At 33.9% G+C, this 21,677-nt stretch overlaps 1 protein-coding gene and 1 pseudogene across 1 annotated transcript; one reads left to right on the plus strand and one right to left on the minus strand.

Moving 5' to 3' along the window:
- Window positions 1–758: 758 nt before the first annotated feature.
- Window positions 759–4,563, plus strand: LOC111010013 (uncharacterized). Its single transcript, XM_022283272.2, has 6 exons — window positions 759–1,487; window positions 1,573–1,623; window positions 1,808–1,816; window positions 3,003–3,112; window positions 3,489–4,218; window positions 4,301–4,563. The coding sequence occupies exons 1-6, from the start codon at window positions 864–866 to the stop codon at window positions 4,373–4,375; spliced, it is 1,599 nt and encodes a 532-aa protein (XP_022138964.2). The 5' UTR covers window positions 759–863; the 3' UTR covers window positions 4,376–4,563.
- An 856-nt stretch (window positions 4,564–5,419) lies between these two features.
- Window positions 5,420–11,559, minus strand: LOC111010163 (uncharacterized; annotated as a pseudogene).
- Between the last annotated feature and the right edge of the window lie 10,118 nt (window positions 11,560–21,677).

The raw sequence follows: 21,677 nt of genomic DNA on the forward strand, positions 1-21,677 counted from the left end.
TCTATTGTATCGTGCTATTTGGAATTGAAAATAAACAAATAAGGAATAAAGATGGAGCAAGGATCTCCAATATAATTGTACAAGAACCATGCCTAAATGATCAGTTAGATAAATAAGCTAACTTTGATGGCAGCAAAGGAAAGAAATAGTGGTAATTCAGCAACCCAATTTTTGTAGTAAGTGGTGGGAAGAGAGAAAAAAAGGGAGGTGAAGCCATTTTAAAAAAAAAAAAAAAAACTAGAAGAGATTTTTTGGATGTATATATAAAATCGGAATAATAAAAATTTTGAAAATAAAATTCAAATATCTTATTATATTTGAAATTTTGAAAAATTGGTGACATTTTTTTGAATAGATGAATTATTTTTGCCATCCAATACCATAACCCAATAATAAATTTAAAGTTTCAGAGCCAAAAAATTAAAAATTAAAAATAAAAAAAAAACTGAAAATTTCAACCATCAAAATGATTTTTTAATCGAATTATTATATATAATTTGTTAATTTATACCAAGCTTAAACACTTGTCCTCCTGTTCTTAATTAGATCCAAAATTAACACTAAAACGGAAAATGAAACATCAATAATAATGACTTGGCACCTCACACCCACAAGTTGGTCAGTACTACCAAGAAAAAAAAAAAAAGAGAAAATCTTATCCCGATTTGATGTGAGCTGCCTCGATGTGGTGAAGCAGAAGAATTAATCATTTACTTTTCATAGGAACTTGAAGCATGGATACATCAACGGGAGCTGCCTCCATTTCTGATGAACCTTTCCAAATTTCTCATCAACTTGGGTTCTATTTCTACATAAACAACCGCATAGCTCATAGCTTTGCACCATTCTAAAACTTGGCAATAATGGCAAGCGCTGGTGTGAGACTGAAGCATCTAATAGATTCAAAAGAACAAAGAGTGCTTTTTGGTGAAGCAGACCAGAATTTCATCGATTTCCTCTTCAATCTACTCTCCCTCCCTCTTGGGACTGTGGTTAGACAACTCAAAAAGCAAGGCATGGTGGGTTGCTTGGGAAATTTGTACGAGAGCGTTGAAACTTTGAACGACACGTATTTGCAGCCAAACCAGAGCAAAGACAGTCTACTGAAGCCCACATTTTATTGTGGTTCTTCGGCCATGCTTCTGCCAGATGATACTGATTCCTCAACCTCAACGACATTTTATGTTTGCCAACCAAACAGTTATGAACAATGTATTGAATACTTTGCCGATGACCCTAATGCAATTTGCCCTGTATGTAACGTGTCAATGAGCAAAAGGGGTAGGTTTGTGAAACCACATATTGGGAAAGATGAGGAGGGGGGGTTTGTGAAGGGTGGTGGGGTGACTTACATGGTGATGGATGACTTATCTGTGATTCCCATGTCTGCCATTTCTTGCTTGGCTCTTTTGAACAAGTTCAATGTCACTAAAGTTGGTGGTTTAGAGGAAAAGATCATCACTTTGGATGTCAATGAGGTAATATATTGATGCCCTTTTTATGAGAAACATGATGGGAAATGGGAAATTTGGACTTTTTTTAAAGTTCAATTTTTGTTGCTTTTGTTTGTAGGGTGTGAAACTGCTAAGGGCTTCTCTTCAATCGAATACTATTCTCACTGACGTCTTCTTTGGAAGGATGAAGACTACGACTCCAAAAAGTTGTTCTTCTACTCCAAATAGTTGTTCTTCAAGAAAGGGACGAGGAGGAAACTAATTGTCAAAAAAAAGTGTCTGCTTTGTTGGTTTTTGGGGTTAGGATTTTGTGTTTTCAATATTAATTAACTAAATGTGTATCTTTTGTTCAGATTGACCAGGTATCTGTTTCGTTAATATGTATGTCAACCCTAACCACCGCGTCACTGTTGTTAATTAATCAATGCTGTTATTTTCTTTGAGTTTTTGTTCTCATGAGGTGGTGCTTAATCTTCTATTTCTTTTATGTTGATTTATAAATACTTGTAAAAAAAAGTCAATTTTTTTAATTTTATCATTTGTTTAAAAAATACTCATATTCTTTTAAAAACACCCTTGAAATTTATTAATATTTAAAACAAAAACTTGAAATTTAGAATTACATAACATATAAGCTTTTTTTGGATTGAATGTGGATTAAGTGTGAAAAAAGAGAGAAATATATATAAAAGAAACTATCTTTTTCTCTTTCTAAGGAGGGAGATTAAGGCAAAATTAGGTTGACAATGGGGAGAAGAAGATGTGTAAGGCCAAAATTGGATAAACAATTCAGGTAAAAGCAAATTTGGGGTAAACAAATTCTGGCAATATTTTTCAAAACTATACGAAAGGGTTAACGATAGTATCATACACCTTACAGAATCTCTATCTTATTAATATTCATGGATCACATGTCAGAACTAATTAGGAAGGAGATGAGTAGCTCATATCTATATTTTAGAGAAATCTTTTATCATTTCAACATGGGATCTTCTTAACATATTATTTCCTGCCTCTTTGGGTTCACCAATTATAGTAGGATCTTTTATTATTATTATTTTTTATCAGATGCTTATTTGAATTTTTTGGCTCTAATACTATATTAATATTAATGGAGTTTTATCTCAAAATCAATTGGTAATAAAAGAGCAGTGCATGTCTATACTATATACCTTTATAAGGTCCCGTATATTTTGAATGTGAGATCCTTACTATACTGGCAGCACAGGGAAGGAAGGAGAATGTATGAGCCTCTCTTTCTCTCCCTACATAAAGAGAAGAACAACTCCAATGGAGGTAAGTAATTGATTTTATCCTACACACAACTCATTGTGAGAATTCGATACACACTATCAAGTCCAACAAGCGGTAACGACAAACTAGGCAAAATACGACAAGTCTAATTCCTAATAAAAAAACACAATATAATTGTTAAGGATCCCACATTGAGAAGAAAAGGACCTACAATGATTTATAATAGTCATGGACTACCCCTTTCATTGACAATTAGTTTTAAAATGGAACTCATGAATATTAATATGGTATCAGAGTCTAAAAGCCCAAACGAACACCTTCACAACAGGCCTACAAAATGAGAACATGCAGAAACGAATGGCCGGTGGCACAAAGGCTAATTTGAAAAAGATGACGAATGCATGGTACCAATGTGACACTTGCGTTACATTTGTCCAGAAATTGGCATCAAATATCATAACCTAAACACTTTTTTTATTCTATTGTTCTATTTTTAATTAAATACAAAATTATACATCGAGACAGAAAATTAAACATAAATAATCATTACCAAATCTGATCACAGCTGAACTTACTAGGCACCGCACCTCACAAACCGACGAGTACTACTTGTAAAAAAAACATATGGAGAAGAAGGGATGATGAGAGAAAATCTTACCCCGATTTCATGATGGGAGCTGCCTCGATCTGAGGGAGTAGAAGAGTAATCATTTGCTTCCCATAGGAACTTGATGCATATTCTTGGATACATCAACGAAGCTGCCTCCATTTCTGACGAAGCCTTGCAAATTTCTCATCACCTTGGGTTCTCTTCTACATATACTACCTCATAGCGCACAGCTCTGCACCATTCTTAAACTCGGCAACAATGGCAAGCGCCAATGTGAGATTGAAGCTTCTGATAGATTCAAAAGAACAAAGAGTGCTTTTTGGTGAAGCGGACAAGAATGTGATCGATTTCCTCTTCAACCTTCTATCCCTCCCTCTTGGGACTGTGATTAGACTACTCAAAAAGCAAGGCATGGTGGGTTGCTTGGGAAATTTGTACGAGAGCGTGGAAACTTTGAACGACACGTATTTGCAGCCAAACCAGAGCAAAGACATCCTTTTGAAGCCCAAAGTCTCATTCTGTGGTTCCAGTTCCACCATGCTTTTGCCTAACATTGATCTATCAGCTGCAGCAACTACCTTCTATTTGTGCAACTCAACTGCTCATGCAAACTGCCGCCGTTCGGTTTCTGATGGTCCTAATGCGATTTGTCCAAAATGTAATGTTCCCATGACCCAAGTGGGCACGTTTGTGAAGCCACCAAGTGCAAGTGCAACCACAGTGGCAGCCGCTAAGGAAGATGAGGGGGGATTTGTGAAAGGTGTGGTGACATATATGGTGATGGATGACTTGAGTGTGAAGCCCATGTCCACCATTTCAAGCATAGCCCTTTTGAACAAATTTAACGTTAAGGAAGTTGGTGCTTTGGAGGAAAAAGTTGTTACTTTGGATGTCAATGAGGTAATTAAATGTCCCACTATACCAAGTAATTTTTATTTGGATTCTAGAATTGGGAAAAGTTTTGAATTTGTTTTTGTTTTAGGGTGTGAAATTGTTGAAGGCCTCTCTCCACTCCAAGACTGTTCTCACAGATGTGTTTATTAGAAGGAAAAGCTGACGACTTGAAGATGGTGTTCAGTTTGATGATGTTATTAAGGCTATCAATTGAAGTGTATATTAGCTGTTGGCCCTGTGTTTCATTTGTTGTGGTTGGTTTTGAATATTATCTGATCAAGCTTTTGGTGTTCAGTTTGATGATTGTATAATGCTATATAAGTGATGGAACCGTGAAGATGTTTTGTTATGTAGTGTGGATTTTGGACTTGACAACGTAACTCTAATTTTATTGACTTCCGAAAGCTAAGATCAATTGTTATGGAACTCTGTTATTTGATCAATAACTCAAATGAAATTGACGAATAATGAAAACTCAAAAACGTCCCATCAGAGGATACACTATTGAGTTTGGGATTGCAAAGTTAATATCATGGATATATAAAACAGTACATGATCATAGATATATAAAGCAGTACAGTTATCTTTATTGATATGAAACATTTTAGATGAATAAAAACAAAGTCATGAAACCTCCAACTGTATGTCGATATTTTTGTCATTTAGCGTTAGTATTCATTAAATTTTTTTTTTTTTGGTGTATACTTGAACCCCTCATTCTCATTAGAGAAAAAATTGTTCATTCTCATTAGAGAAAAAATTGTGAAGACCAAATTGAAATTCACTGGAATTGTCATTGAGTATGGTTATTTCCTATTACCATTTTAAAAATGAATAGTTCGGAACTTCAGTCTCCCACTTCAACAACGGTAGATTTGACAAAATCAGTAAAAAAAAAAAAAAACCAGTCCTGACAAAGAAAACACAATGATGTGTTGAGAAGAAAACACATCCGTGAGAACAGTGGGGGAGTGCAGAGAAGCCTTTAGCAACTTCCCTTGAGAAAGTAAAAATTTAATCACAAAACATTCAACAATAAGGTCCGTTTAGTAAAGTTTCCATATGATTCAAATCTAGAAACTTGTTTTCAAAATTTCTGCACATAATGTTATAGAAAAAATAGAATCAAGAAACAATTAGTTATAAAATATTTAGATTTGTGGAGAATTCATAGAGTGATGGTTTATTCATCTTTAATAAGATTTACTTATTTCATGTACAAATATATAAGCTTGTGGTGAACCTGCCGAACATCCTGGACGTTGAAGTGATTCAACACCGAAATAGTGGACATGGAACACATGGGCTTGACGGTAAGATCATCCATCACCATGTATTTAACCATCCCTTTCACGTAACCTTCCTCCACTGCTGATCTTGCTTCACCAGCTCCATGCACATATTCTACAATCCTGCACATATAAGCATGGCATCCGGGGCAATTCTGTCCAACAGTAGTAGTAACAGTAGTAGGTCTTTGATGCGGAAGAAGAAGATTCGATTTGCAAGAGGGTTCCAATTTGAGAACTAGTGATTGGAGCCTTGGGGTTTAGAAGGTTGTCTTTGTGCTGGTCTGGCTCAAAATAGTTGGCATTCAAGCCATCCACGCTGCGGTAGAGACTGCCGAGGGGGCCAACCATGCCTTCGCTGGACAGAAGCCTCACCAACGGTTCCCACAGGAAGAGCAAGTAGTGTGAAGAGGAAGTCTATGAATTTCTTGTCGGCTTCGGCGTATAGAATTCTCTTCCCTTTTTTGTCTATCACCAGCTTCAAACTCACTTCGCTTTGCTCTTGGGGATTACTTACGAGTTGTTGTTGCGGGTATACATGGTTTTTTTCTTTTCTTTTTTCTTTTTCAACTCCTCTCCAACCAATGGAAAATATTGTAAAGAAAATAAGGTATGACCTTTTTGTTATGGAATTGAACAGTATCTAAACTAAATCTAGTTTTGAAAAGTCGAGGAAGGTTTTGTTTTTTTAAATTGTTTAGGCCCATAATTACTTTGTTTTTAGTTTTTAGTTTTTGATTTTTAATTTTTAAAAAACAGGATTGTTTGATAACCGAAAAGTAGTTTTAAAAATAGGTTTTTATTTTTCAAAATCTCATTTCTTCTCCTAATACTCAACTTTTTTTTTCTTTCTCATTTTTGTCTTTAAAAAATTTATTTTTCATTCTAAAATTTTTTTATTTCTAAATTTCTCCCTCCAGCTTTATTTTTATCTCTGTAAAATTTTCCTATTTTAAATATTTATTGTTATTTGTTTGTCTCAAGAATTTTCTATATCTTTGTTTTTTCCTAATAGATCAGTTTCATTTCTCTTTCTAAAAATTTAATATTTTTCTTAATTTTTTCCCTTAAAAATTTCATATTTTATAATTTTTATGTCTCTTCGTAATCTATTTTTTCTTCTAAAAATTACATTTTATTTTCTCATTCAATTTTTTTTACTGTAACTTTTATTTATCTTTATATTTATTTATTTTATATAAAAATATATTTTGAATCTTTTTTTTATCTTTCCACTATAATTTTTCTCTTTCTTTATAATTTCTTTTTTTTCTTTAACATATATTTTCCTCTTGACTTTATTTTTTTCTCCAAAATTTTTCTCAAGACAAAAATTTCCATAGATCGGGTCCCAAAAATAGAAAATATACGTCCCGACCCCGTCCCCAATTCCATTTTTTAAATAATTAATATATATTACACTTTTTTTATATTTAAATTCTAAAAATAATTTAAAAAATTTATAAAACCGATAATTTTTTCTCGAGAACATCTCTCGGAACCCAGAACGAGGTGGGGAGGAGACTAAAAATTTTCACCAGCCCAAGGATAAGGGAGATCATTCTCACTTGCACCCACACCATCTCTACTCTACATAAAATTTTCTCTCTTCAATTTTCTAACTTTTTAAAAACACAAAACTAAAAATAGTTACCAAACATGTTTTGGTTTGTTGTTTTTTAAAAACAAAAAATGAAAAATGTTATCAAACATATATGGTTTTTGTTTTTTAAAAACCAAAAACAGAAAGCCGAAAACCAAAAACTAAATTAGTTATAAATGGGCTGAAATCGGTTTTAATTTCAGATGTTCTCTCGAATTTGAATATGATGTGGATTTTTTTAGGAAAAAAAATGAACTACATCTAATAGTTAGTTAATTAAATCTAATTATGGATTAAATTTATGTTTGATTAGCTAATTATTTAAATAATTGATTTGATTTGCCAACTGAATATTTTAGGTTGAGACTTAAAAGATTTGTTTTTAAATGTCTAACTTCTTAGTTTGAAAAATCAATTAAAACTCTAATATGGAAAAAATTTGATTACCAAACTTCCATTACAATAGGTGAGAAACATTAAAAAAAAAAAAATGTTGACTCCTAATTTTAAAATGAACTTAGAAAAGTTTTAAAAAAATAAAATAAAATAAAATGCACTTAGCGCAATATTAGTACAATCACCCAGTTAAGTTCCACATAATTTTCCATTAGTCAAATATGTTCAAGGACATTTTAAACCATTTATCAAATTTCATGGATTAGAGAGTTAATTTTTTTAAATTCATAAACAAAGGTGTACTTTTACTCTTATTTTTACTCAAAAACGTTTTTAAAAAACATAAAACAAAAAATTAGATGAGTTATCAAACAAGCATGCATGTTTTTCAAATGACCGGTGAGAATTTGATTTTTTTAGTACAAATTTAGTCTATTTTTAATCATGTATTTATCTTAAAAATAAAATAAAATTTTATATGATATATCAAATTAACTCCCATTGTGTATCACAATTTAAGTATTTTGTTGCTATGTTAAAAAAATTCGATATCCTAAAAGACTCCAATTATATAGATTCAACTTTTTTTAATAACAAAAATAGGAATTGAGATTTGAACCTCCAATCACTGGAGAAAGAGTAAATATCTTAACATGAGCAGCCAAATCGTATGAATTCAATTGGATTTTTAGCTTGTGAGGTTCTAACCTTTGTTAGTTTTCAATAATTCAACCATTCTCAATTAGTTTCTTTATTAAACCTTCCAATTTAGTTTTGATGAGGTTCTAACCAATATAGCTGCAACATTATTAAAATTCTGATTTTAAATTAATAAAATTGAAAGTATAGAATTATAATTAATTCACTCACTTTAGTTCAAAAAGAAAAGTTTGAACTTTTCCCAAAATTAATAAAAAAATCATGGCCTTACAGATACAAGATCCACCAACACTCATCAATCCATAAAAACTAAAATAGGAAGATTAAACACACATAAAAATTCAACAATAGTTCTATGGAAAAATAAACTATATAGAAGAAAATGTTTGCACCCATTCCTCTGCTACAATTTTCGTTCACACGTCACTCGACTCTGACTAGTTACTCTTCTTTTATTATCTCTCTTCCTGCAAAATTATTTTATATGAGTCATAATTTACTTTAGAATTAGTACCAAATATTAGCATAGAATGAATTCATTTTATATTGTGATTTGATCCTTATAGATTGTTAATAAGTTGAAGCATGCTCCAATTAATTAACGGTCACCTGTTAATTATCAAGTCATTTTTCCGTTAAGTCAACTAACGGTCAAATAATACTTTGTGAATAAATTTTCAAACTTTAGAGACCAAAACTGTTTATTTTGAAACGTAAGGACAAACCCCAAACCTCAAAACCAAAAGTGTATTTTTATGAACCATGCATGAATTCCTATGTGGTTCACTAGCATGAACCATGCATGAATTTAGGAGAAGCTTCCTCTTAATCTTCCGAAGGGAAGTTTTGTCAAAAAAAAAAAAAATGGTAGTCTTCTCCCTCCTCTTCTCTTCCCTCTTTCCCTTCATTTCTCTTCCATTCCCAAGCTTGAGAGGAATAATCGTTAGAATTTTTTCTCTCAAATCTTAATTCTGACTCCAACATGAGATTCCAATTGTTTTCTCAAATATTAATTAAAGTCAGTTCACTTTTCTCTACTCACATTCTCAGTCACTTTTAGGGCTTGATTTTTAGTTGAAAGGTTGTTGTGTATTAGGATTTCAGGATTTCTCGATGGATAGTGCTGCTAATCTTTGAAAAAAATGAAGATGAATGATTTCAATTTGCAAAGGGAATGATGGTTTCTGGGTTTTGGGTATTTCTATGAAATCCGAGCAAAGTTTGCTCGAGAAGTAAAACAGTGGAAAATAATAAAAGCCAAAATGCAGGCGAGTTCGACGAAAACTGGCCCAAGTTATGAAATTGGCTCGAAAACATCGGTTCAGACAAGGTTGAAATTTATAATATATATATGTATTTGTTAATTTCATTATTAATATATATTTTGGCTTGTTTGTTGTGAGCGGGAATTGCATCCTCATGTACTGAAGTTTGATTCCAGCCACCATACACATTTTTTTAAAAACTTTTATCCTCATTTTTTATGAAAGAAAAAAATATTAAACTGCATTACAAAAGATGCTAAGAAATGAAAATGAGTAAAATCAACTCAGCCAAAGAATGTTTACTGAAAATTCAATTAAAAACATTACAAAAAGTAAATTTGCCCAAAAACCCCAAATTGTAAAAACTCACCTTTGAATCAATATTTTCGAGCAAATTTCATAAAACTCGGGTTAGTTTTCTTGGAACTTGCCCGAGTTAAATTCTTTTTGTATTTGAACAAATTGGATTTTATACTTGTTTAGAGTTAATTTTTATTTTCATAAATCCAATTTATCTAGGACCCATTTTATATTATTTTTATTTTTTGTTTCCCGTTGCTAATTTTACTAAGAATAAACTAATTTTTTTAAAAAAATCTATGTTTCTTATTTCTCATTAAAAATAATCTTTCCAATTGATTTTGTTGAAAATTGAAAACCTCGCCCACCCACAAGGTTAAGAGCCTTGCGCTCTACCAACTGAGCTAGACGGGCCTACATTTTATCAAATTATTTAAAAACTGTATAGACATTTTCGTGAATCTTGGAACCACAACACAATTCTATTTTTCCTTATTGAAATGAAGAAAACGAAAGAAGCTTAACGGAAAAGCCCTTCGATATATATGTATAACAAAAGATTGGGTGCTTACCTAAATATAGTTCGTGTTAGAATGCTATGAACAGATGGGAGCTCGTAAAAAGGGAGATTAATTAGATAGTATTACTATTAGCTAGTGACTGGAAAAGTTTATGTTGAACAAGAATACGAAATAATGAACACAAAACGACATAACAAAAGGTTCATAATGCGGTAAAATAAAGTCGTAACACTAAAATAAACAAATAATTAATTCAGGAGACAATGTGATGGAAACAGATCAAGACGAAACCAAAACCTAAAATAAAAAGGCCGACCTCTGTCCACAATCCTGGCACTTCCTCCTCCACATCTGGCCCTGTAATTATGCATAATATATAAATAATAATGTTTCAGGGAAAAGATTATATATTCAAAATACAAAACATATAAATATATTATATATATGTGGTTAATTATTAAATTTGCAGGGAAAAGATGTAGTATACGTTAAATTCTCTGAGTACCATAACGGGTTGAGAAGTCGATCTTGTGAAGAAACACATCGGTGAGCACAGTGGGGGAGTGTAGAGAAGCCCTAAGCAACTTCACACCCTAGAAAATTACCACAAATCATTCGACAATAATTATATCAAAAAAACAACCAAACCCTAAGATGTTTGTGTTCTAATTAAACAATATAATGAATATAATATACCTCGTTCATGCCCAAATATATAAGTTTCTCCTCAAATCTGGGCAACGTCCTCCACGTTTAAGTCATTCAGCACCGAAATTGTGGACATGGAGGACATGGGTTTTACAGTAAGATCGTCCATCACCATGTAACTAACCATCCCTTTCACGTAGCCTCCCTCAATTGGTTTTACTTCACCAGTTCCGGCTACATGATATAAAGTGCGGTTAATCAAACTGTTGCATGTGGGACATCGTGTACCACATGTAGCAGAATAGTTAGCACAGCTGCCACCAGCACGATTGCATAAATAATAGATGGTTGATGCTGAAGATTCGATTTTCAAGAGGTTTCCGACTTGGGATCGGGTAGTGGTTGGAACCATAGGCTTTAGAAGGTTGTCTTTGTGCTGGTTTGGCTCAAAATAGTTGATGTTCAAGGCATCCACGCTGCTGTAGAGTTTGCCGAGGGGGCCGACCATGCCTTCGGTTGAGAGAAGCCTAATGACAGTTCCCACGGGAAGTGAAAGTATGGTGAAGAGAAAGTCGACGAATTTCTTGTCGGCTTCACCATACAGAATTCTCTGACCTTTCTTGTCTATAATGAGCTTCAAACTCACCTGGTTTTGGGTAGACATATTTTCCTATGGTTTTTTTACTTTTCCTCTGGCTCGCTCGTCTTCTCCTTTCTTGAACTAAATACTGTTTGTTTTTTTGACGCTTCGATTACATATAAATAGAATGGAAGAATTATATGTATGAATGGGACTGTCTAGCTACTTTCTGTCCAAGAAAAACAATAAATATGAATGCGACCCTTCGTAGTTCGTGGTAATTTGCTGCGTGAGAAAACCGCCATTCTTTTATCCTAAAAAATTAAAAGAAAAAATCCATTATTTACAAATATATATAATAAAATTGTTTTCTTTTGTTTTTTGTTTTGTTTTAAAGGTTAGTAAACCATTCGATAGAAATTAGAGATGTTGAGGGATAATAGAGATGTTGAGAGATAATACTAGACAAGCATCGGGAGAGGGAAAAATTCCTGTTACTACGTAGTACCATACTCTTTTCTATTTATACAATAATTAAAAGAAAATGACCCTTTCCATTTACTGCTTTCCACATCAACAATAGAAAATAATTAAAAGAAAATGACCCTTTCCATTTACTGCTTTCCACATCAACCGTGTATTAAAAATGAGGTGGAGTCCATTTTTTTCTATTATTGGATAAATTAAATGGAAAGGAGTATGGTAATCTGGTACAAGAAATTTTCCCATGCGAGGCACAAGACCACACGGTTATCATTGTACAATGTGAATGAGAGTAGGTGCATCGCCACGCTGCTGTACGAAAGAGACGTCATTGAGGCCGGTTTGCATATCTACAAAGGAGGCACCACCCCCACTGCTTGTCGGGGACGTCTGCCCCTCTGTCACAGCCTCATACAACTCAGCGTGCCCTTGCCTCCACAATCGTCTTCCTTACCTTACTGATCGACCACCTGTGCCTATAAAATGGAAAGACCACACCAACACCGAGTAAGTGAAAAATCTCTCACTGAAATCTTAAGGTGTCTACTTCTATTATTTTTACTCCGATTACTAACTTGAGCGTTAGAGTGTACTAGGCGGGACACTACACCAGCGGTTCATTTGCTCCTCGACGAACACTCTCTTCCGAGGAACTCGTGAACCTCTCCGAAATTCGCTATCAACCAAAGACATTTTTAAAATTTTTCTGTAAAATTATCAGCCACATTGTAAGCCACATCCTCCATTAATTTCTCCAACTTTGGACTTTGAATATTTTAAATTATAATTATGTATCCCCAAACCCAACTCTAAATATGGTTAAAATATTTGAAATCGTATTTTCAATTTTTTAATTATTTTAATCTTGTCATTTTTTTTAATACAATATGTTGATAAAAGAATAATACTTTAAGTTTTGGTAATACCAAGGTATAGGTATTCCATCCATTCACATACCTACCGCATCACTGGTACTTTGAAAATCAGGTAATAAGGTTAAAAAATTACCATTAATAAGCTTCCCTGGTTTGCTTGGTGAGAAACCTGATAACAGTCCCGAGCGGGAGGGAAAGTAGATTGAAAAGAAAAACGATCAGCAAGCTTCGCCGAAGAGAACTCTATTGCCTTTCGTGTCTATCAGAAGTTTCAATCTCACATCCGTTTCATTTTGGGCATAATTGATTGAATTTCTTGTGATTATTTACCATGGCATTAATTTTGTGCAAACCAATAACTTTTATTTGATGTGCCCTTTCGGATTTCCCCACCGTTTCTACTTTCTATTTCCGAGGCGTCCAATAATAACTTTTCAAGCCTTCAAACTCACTTGTGAATTCTGATTGAATTCATCGCTTCACCAACGTTCCTAGGAAAATTTCTAGTCCTAATGTAGTAGCAGGGAAGAGAGAGAGAGAAAAAAAAAATGTTCTTTTTTAGTATAGAAAGAAAATATGTACTAAATAAAGTAGACCCAACAAGATTTTGAGCTATTAAATTACCTCCTCTCCTCTATTTTATATTATAATTAAATTTTATTTGTGGTATATATATGACAAACATATAAAAAAGAGGCATCTGTCAAAATGTAATAGGTATTGCGACATTCTATTTTTAGTTTTCTATTTTTAAAAAATAAAATTTCTTAACCTAATGGGGTCAAAAAGTAGTTTTTTATTTCTAAAATTGGACTAGAGATTCGAATATCTTTTCGAGGGGTAAAACTAATATAATTATAGAAAACCAGCACAATTTTATTTTATTCTTTTTAAATAGAATACTAAAAATTGGATATTGCCATTTTAATACTTATACTATCTTTATTGTCATTAGAGACCTCCATTATTTGTGTATCCATCTTATACACAGGACATGAATTTAAAACCACAAAACCCCACAACTTGGAATATATACTTCAACCAATTGAGTTATATGCTAAGTTTACATTTGACATCTTCACTTTGTTTTCTCAATGGAATTATTATTTTACTTTGTTCTCTTTCTTTCAAATCAATAAAGCTTGTATTTGAACAATTTTCTATTTTCATCCTTCTTTTCATGTGTAGATTTCTAAAATAAGGAAGAATGTTTTGTTTATTTTATTTTGATATTTTCACTTTGTGTATATATTTATTTTCAAATAGTTAAATAATTATTTTGTATGATTTAATATAAAATATTATAATTAGATTTTATATGTTATATGTTATTTAAAATAAAAACTCGATTTGAGACATCAATAAAAGAGTTATAATATCTTTGATATCATATATAAAGCAGTGAACTTTGAATATGACAATAACACATCCCACTTTCAATGCTGAAACATTCATCAAATTATCAAAACAAAATCTATCATCAAAAACTTAATATTTTAACAGCATTTGAATTTAGCAAAATTAAATATCATTCTTCTCACCAATGCGAACCTAACTCAACGGTAATTAGTAATATTTCATACCAAAGAAATTATGAGTTTGAACCCCACACATCCTCACATTGTTAATACTACTCAAAAATCTCACATCTTCTTCGTTCTAAGAGAGATCGATTCCACACACTAGCTTCTTCAGTCTAAGGGAGAGTGGGAGATCATCGACTTCGTTATCTTTAATCTTTCTCAACAATGTATGTGAAAGAGGACATTAATCTCCATTAATATAAAATCTTTTGAGTAAAATCAAAAACAAAGTAATGACCGCTTCGTCAAAGCCAGATATTTGGGTACAAGTGTTCCATTGTCCTTAAGAGGCTCAACCATATGGAATTCTCTTTTCTATTTTATCCATCACAAGCTTGAAAGTCATCTGCCTTTGGCTCTGGTTTGAGATTTGGTAGCCACGGTTTTTGTGTTCTGTTTCCTATGTTTTCCACTCCCTCTTCCATTTTTTTTTTTGAACTAAATACTGTTTTGTCTCTGACGCCTCGATTACAGAGAAATACACACTGAATACACAGCCAAACAAAAAGATATATATGTGACGTGACGTGACCCACTTGGCTACCACTCGTTGGAAAATTAACTATTATGTATAATTTCCCCTTCCACAAAATATCCAAACACAACCACAATATGCAAATATAGGGAAAAACACAGAAAACGACACAGAGAATTTATACTGGTTCACCCCAACTATGGGCTACGTCCAGTCTTCCGCAACAATGGGTTCTACTATGATTTTGGGATAAATACAATGAACCTCACAAACGCTCTACAAAACTCTCTCTAGATGTCACAACAATGACCACCTAGCTTCTAAGCACTACGACAATAGCTACTTAGGAATACAGAATGAAAAACCTCACTAACCTTAGGAAAACGGGCTGCCGATAACGCACTACAAAACCCTTCTTCTCCTTTCTCTTCTCTGCCAACAACACACCACTGCCGCCACCTTCTTATTTTTTTGGTTTCTATCACTCACGGCTGAAGTAGCATAAAACCAACATCATGTGTTTTAATATTAGGTCATTAAACCTAATGAAAACAAAGACAAACTATGGGCTTTAGGTGTGATTTTAGCCCAATAACTTTTAATAATTATTTTGTCTCCATTATATCCCAACACCACTAATATGAGATCATTTAATACAATGCCATATCGAACGAGCGAGAAATTAGTATCACCCAAATCGAGAATAGGCCTTGGATAGCTGGACCACATTGAATAAAAAGATTACAAGAATAATTTTTAGCAAAATCAATGGCCTAACCACAACAAAATTGAGACCATAAAGGATATTTCAGCATATTAGTATTGCCCAAATTGAATTTCAAGAGTTGTAATGTCTTCGCGTATCATATATAAAGTAGTGAACTTTAAAGTTGATGATATGAACAACACATCCCAGCTAAAAGGTCATATTGCTTTTTTACACCCCAATTTCAATGCTGAAACTTTCATCAAATTCTCAAACAAAACCCATCATCAAAAACTTAATATTTTAATTTTTAACAGCCTTTGAAGCTTTCAAAACTAAACATCATCGTTATCCTCAGGGATCATCGTCTTCACTAAAGTCTAAATCATCCACAGTCATCCTTCCCAACACTTTCTTTCTCTTCCTTGCTGCAGAAATACCAAATATTTGCTCTAAAAATACCATATATAAGCATAAAAATACTATAGAAACAAAAATGAATGCAGATGAACCAAAATAAGATTTCAGCATAAAACCATTAAATTTAGAGAATATATATGCACACCAGGTGTTTTTGGGAAGTCGATCCTGTGGAGAAACACATGGGTGAGCACAGCAGATGTTTGCAGAGAATCCCTTAGCAACTTCAAGCCCTACAAAAATTAACCCACAAAGCTGTCACATTAACCAAACAGAAAACAAACCAATATCAGTTCCAAGAACAAAATAAAAAGTACATCTTTCATGTCCAAATACATAAGCTTCTCCTCAATCAGGGCAACATCCTCCACACGTAGCTGATTCAACACCGAAATGGTGGACATGGAAGAGGAGATGGGTTTGACAGTGAGATGATCCATCACCATGTACGTAATCAGCCCTCCTTTGACAAAACCTCCCTCAGCGGGTGGTCTTGCTTCATTAGCTCCGTAAACATAAGTTGCAGTGGTGGTCATGGGTTTGAAGCATTTGGGACACAGTGCACCACATGTAGCACTAAAACTATGACACCTGATAGTACCATTAGAACATGAGGTTGATTATTCTTTATTTACTAAAGGGCGTGGTGGTACTTTTGTGGCTTTATTGGTTCATATCATGATATTATCTTAACTGGACCTTCCCAATTGTCCTCAATTCTGTTAGGATGCTCTTACAATCTCACTTTCAATTGAAGGATTTGAGTTCTGTCAAGTACTTTTTGGGATTGGAGATTTCCCATTCGTCACGTGGTATCTCTCTATCTCACCGAAAGTATTATCTTCAAATTCTCGAAGACACTAGTTCTCTTGGTGCTCATGTTGCGGCTTTCCCTATGGATCCGAATCTTTGGTTATCTCAGACAGATGGTGTTCCACTTTCTGCTAAAGATGCTACTGTTTATCGACGGTTGCTGGGTCGCTTACTTTACTTGCAGATCTCTCGACTAGAAATTTCCTTCGCGGTTCACAAGTTGAGTCAATTTCTTCAAAAACCATGTTCTGGTCATCTTAATGTCGTGCAACATTAATTACTATAGTACCTTAAAAGGGTTCCCCTGGCCAAGGTGTTCTCTTACACAAGTCCTCTTCTCTTGGACTCCGTGCTTTTGTTGATGGTGTGATTGGAGTTCTTGTTTTGACACACGACAGTAGTTTTTGTATTTTCTTAGGAGATTATTTGGTCTCATGGAAGTAAGTATAAGAAACAAACCACTGTTTCCCGATCATCTACTGAAGCAAAATATTGAACCTTAGCAGCTGTCACAAGTAAACTGATTTGGATCCCACAATTGCTTACTGATCTCTATCTGCCTTTTTCTCCACCTGCTGCTGTTTATTGTGACAATCGTGGTGCTATGTCCATTGCTTATAACCCCACTTTTCACGAACGTAGTACTAAACATATTGAGATCGAGTGTCATTTCGTTCGTGATAAAGTGTCTGATGGTTTTTTTAAAGTTATTATCTATTCGTTCGAGCTCTCAGTTAGCTGACATGTTCACGAAAGCTCTCCCTTCTTCTACATTGCGGTTTCTTATGTCCAAACTGGTTGTTTTTTATGTTTACACTCCATCTTGTGGGGGAGTATTAGAGTTTGTTAATATAGTTTGTTATTAACTCATATTAGTTAGTTGGTTACACACAAATTGAGTGTATTTATATGTGATGACTTACATTTGTATGAGAGAATGATTCATTAATAAAGTTCTCTCTCTCTCATCCTTTTACACGTAATATTATCAAACAAAAGATGGGTGTACATATACATAAAATATAGTTATGTGTTAGAAAGCTAAGAAGAGATGGGAGCTCGTAAAAATGGAGGTTAATTAGATAGTATTAGAAAGGGACTGGAAAAGTTTAGGTCGACCAAGACCACAAAATAATTATGAGACAAACGACATAACAAAGGTTCATAATGTGGTAAAATAAAGAGTAATTAATAACATTAACAATAACCAATTAAAGTAGAAGACGATGTGATGCAAATAGAAGGTGACAAGTACACCCAAAAACTAAAAAGAAAAAGCGGACCGATGACCACAACCCTTGCGCTTCCTCCTCCACATTTGACACTGTAATATGCAAAACAAAAATAATATGATAATGTTTCAGAGGAAAACATCAAAATACAAAACATATATAATATATATTCATTATATATGGTTATTAAATTTGCAGGGGAGAGGATGTAGTATACTATACTTTTAACTTTTTGGAATACCATAATGTGTTGAGAAGTCGATCCTGTTAAGAAACACATCGGTGAGAACAGTGGCGGAGCGTAGAGAAGCCCTTAGCAACTTCACACCCTAAAAGTTAAACCACAAAACATTCGACAATAAGTTTTAAAATCCCACCAACACCAGCCTCGGATGTTTTTGTAGTAAACATATTATGATATACCTCTTTCGTGTCCAAATATATAAGCTTATGCTCAACCTGCCCAACATCCTCCACATTCAAGTCATTCAACACCGAAATAGTGGACATGGAACACATGGGCTTCACGGTAAGATCATCCATCACCATGTATCTAAACATCCCTTTCACGTAACCTCCCTCGATTGGTCTTGCTTCACCAGCTTCATAAACATATTCTACACTGCTGCACATTTCAAGCTTGCATCTGGGACAGCACTTTCTACACACAGTAGTAAAATACTTGCCACAATGGGCACTAGAACATCGATAGTAAGATTTTGATGCTGAAGAAGATTCGATTTGCAAGAGGTTTCCAACTTGAGATTTAGTGATTGGGACCTTGGGCTTTAGCAGGCTGTCTTTGATCAGGCTTCCCTCAAAATAGTTGGCATTCAAGGCATCCACGCTGCGGTAGAGATTGCCGAGGGGGCCAACCATGCCTTCCGTGGAGAGAAGCCTGATGACGGTTCCCACGGGAAGAGCAAGTATGGCGAAGAGGAAGTCGATGAATTTCTTGTCGGCTTCACCATATAGAATTCTCTGCCCTTTCTTGTCAATAATGAGCTTCAAACTCACCTGGGTTTCGGTAGACATATCGTTCTTGTCCGATGTCTCTGTTTCCTCTGGCTCCCTCGTCTTCCCTTTTTGAACTATAATACTGTTTGTTTTTTGACGTTTGGGTTACAGAGATATATAGAAGGGAAGAATTCTATGTATGCATGCATGGGACTGTCTACTTTCTGTCCAAGAAAAACTGTATGTGCGACTCTTGGTAGTTCGTGGTAATTGTCTGCGTGAGATCATTTAATCATATGATATCATGGCCGGTAGCGGTGAACATAGGATCCGAAAAACCGTGCGGACGGACCAAAAATAGGTCAGTCGGTCGGTTTTTGGCATAGGTGATTCGGTTGTCGGTTTTGAAAAATCATAACCAATGAGTCAATCGATCGGTTGGTCGGTAGTCATGAACCCATCGATATCGACTGATCGATGTTCTTCATCTCTTGAGTCGTTTGAATGAAGACACCTGATTGGCCCGACTTTCCCAAATGCCCATCACATGCCCTTCTCCTTCCTGCGTTTGGATTTTTTGTGTCTTTCAGTCGTGGTCGAGAAGGAAGAAAGAAATGAATGAATGTTCTGATGAGAAAATGTAAAATTAATATACCTAGCCAGACGAAAGTTAAAGGTGAGTCTCGTACACGTATCGAATCGAAATAAGATCTCAGATTACATCTTGATACAGTTATTTACCATAATAATAAATAGAGTCAATGATGACTTGGCCGTGGGAAGAGCGTCATAATTATTAAAAAAATACATCTTAATATTTTATAATTTATATTAAATAGTATTATTTTACATTTGGATAAGAATTTTTTTTTTGCAAAGTACATTTGGATAAGAACTAATATGTATTAATATAGTATTAGTCTAACATGTATTTTGAATTTTTTTAGAATGTGTATACTTTCCTACCTAATAATGATTATTGATTTGTCTAAAGTATCGTAAATAATGAAAAATATTGTGTGAAAGAAAATAGTAACAAAAATTAGAAAACACTATATAGTATATGTTACATACATATAATTTGTTTAGAAAACATGAAAGGAAATCAAATTAATTAAAAAAACGTATTTGAAAAAAAAAATCCAACAAACTGCGTCAATATAGACAATTCAACCGATCGAACCGTTCCGTCTATCGACTGGCACATAATGAAATAGAAAAACCGTCGGTTTACACAATTTAAAACCGACAATGTCCAATTTCGATAGAGGCGTCGGCCAAAAAACAACCCTGACCAACCGATGATCGGCCCGTCAAGTTTCATTATTTTCAAATATACATACTAAAATTGGTTTTAATTTTTTGTATGTAAATTAAATCATGGCCACGTCACTGTCTTAATCCCAGATCCACTCAACTATAGGATAAATCATTGAATAACAACGTCACGATCGGTTAATAACATACAATTAAATTAAATTAAATTTAACGTGTAAAATTATCAACCACATTGTATTCGCCTCTTCTAATTTTTCCAACTTTAGGCTTTGAATATTTTAAATAATAATTATGTAGTCCATGCACGTGACCCTAATCCCAAGTTTAAATTATTTTAAGGATATTTGTAACGGATAACTAAAATACTTTAACGACTTTTAGGTTTTTGCAATATGATTTAAAATCATATTTTTCAAACTTTTAGTTATTTTAATTTTATCATTTTAGATTTATCAATGACATATCAAATGAGGTATATATATAAGGTACTGTTGGGAAAATTTACTCATCAATAATATCTTTCCCTTCCAGCACAGTTTGTCAATGAAAACTAAATCACACACAATACTAAGAAAAATAGGGAAAACACAGAAACGACACAAGCATACTGGTTCACCCCAACTATGGGTTACGTCCAATCTTCCACAACAATGGGTTCTACTATGATTTGGAGATAAATACAATGAACCTCACAAACGCTTTACAAAGCTCTCTCTAGATGCCACAACAATGGCCACCTAACTTCTAAACACTACGACAATAGCTATTTAGGCATAGAATGAAAAACCTCACTAGAACGAGCTGTCTACAAAGCACTAGAAACTCTTGTTCTCCTTCTGTTCTCTGCCAATTTGCCGCCACTGCCACGTTTGTGCACCAACACACGCCGCCACCTGCCTTAATGGCTAGCCACAAAGTTTTTTGATTTATAAAACAAAACCTAAAGACAATTAATATAATTGGGCTTTAATGTTATTTAGGCCAATTAACACCTATTTTATTTTGGAGTTTGACTCCACAAATTTATCCCAACAGGTATACAAGGTATAAATCTGATCTTCTCGGTGTGTTCCATCCCCGCCTCTATGCTCTATCATCGTCTAAGTATATGACTGTCTCTGAAGCTTGGAACTCATCTTTGTTGAATCTGCATCCCGTAGACCATTGCTACAAAGAGAGAGAGAGTATAATTGGAGCGATGCTTCCATGACTCTCGAAACACCTTCCACAACCACATTCTTGTATATATCTCGTTGCCTCAACCAAAGATATCACTTAGGAGAGGTCAAACTAATAGGACTACTTTTATATCAATTTTCATGACTTAATAGATCGCCTTGCTTGTCTTCGAACATTTTTTGTCCGATCTATCAGTCATCAA

This window comes from Momordica charantia (assembly GCF_013281855.1).
Source record: "Momordica charantia cultivar OHB3-1 chromosome 9 unlocalized genomic scaffold, Mcharantia_2.0 BLBB01000009.1, whole genome shotgun sequence".
Taxonomy (NCBI): Eukaryota; Viridiplantae; Streptophyta; class Magnoliopsida; order Cucurbitales; family Cucurbitaceae; genus Momordica; species Momordica charantia.

What these genes read in the sequence shown, in the direction of transcription:
- LOC111010013 (XM_022283272.2), top strand. Translation starts at nt 864, where the DNA reads ATGGCAAGCGCTGGTGTGAGACTGAAGCATCTAATAGATTCAAAAGAA. An exon ending in AAAAAGATGACGAATGCATG is followed by an intron (nt 3,113 to 3,488) that starts GTACCAATGTGA and finishes TTTCTGACGAAG; the next exon opens with CCTTGCAAATTTCTCATCAC. An exon ending in TTACTTTGGATGTCAATGAG is followed by an intron (nt 4,219 to 4,300) that starts GTAATTAAATGT and finishes TTTTTGTTTTAG; the next exon opens with GGTGTGAAATTGTTGAAGGC.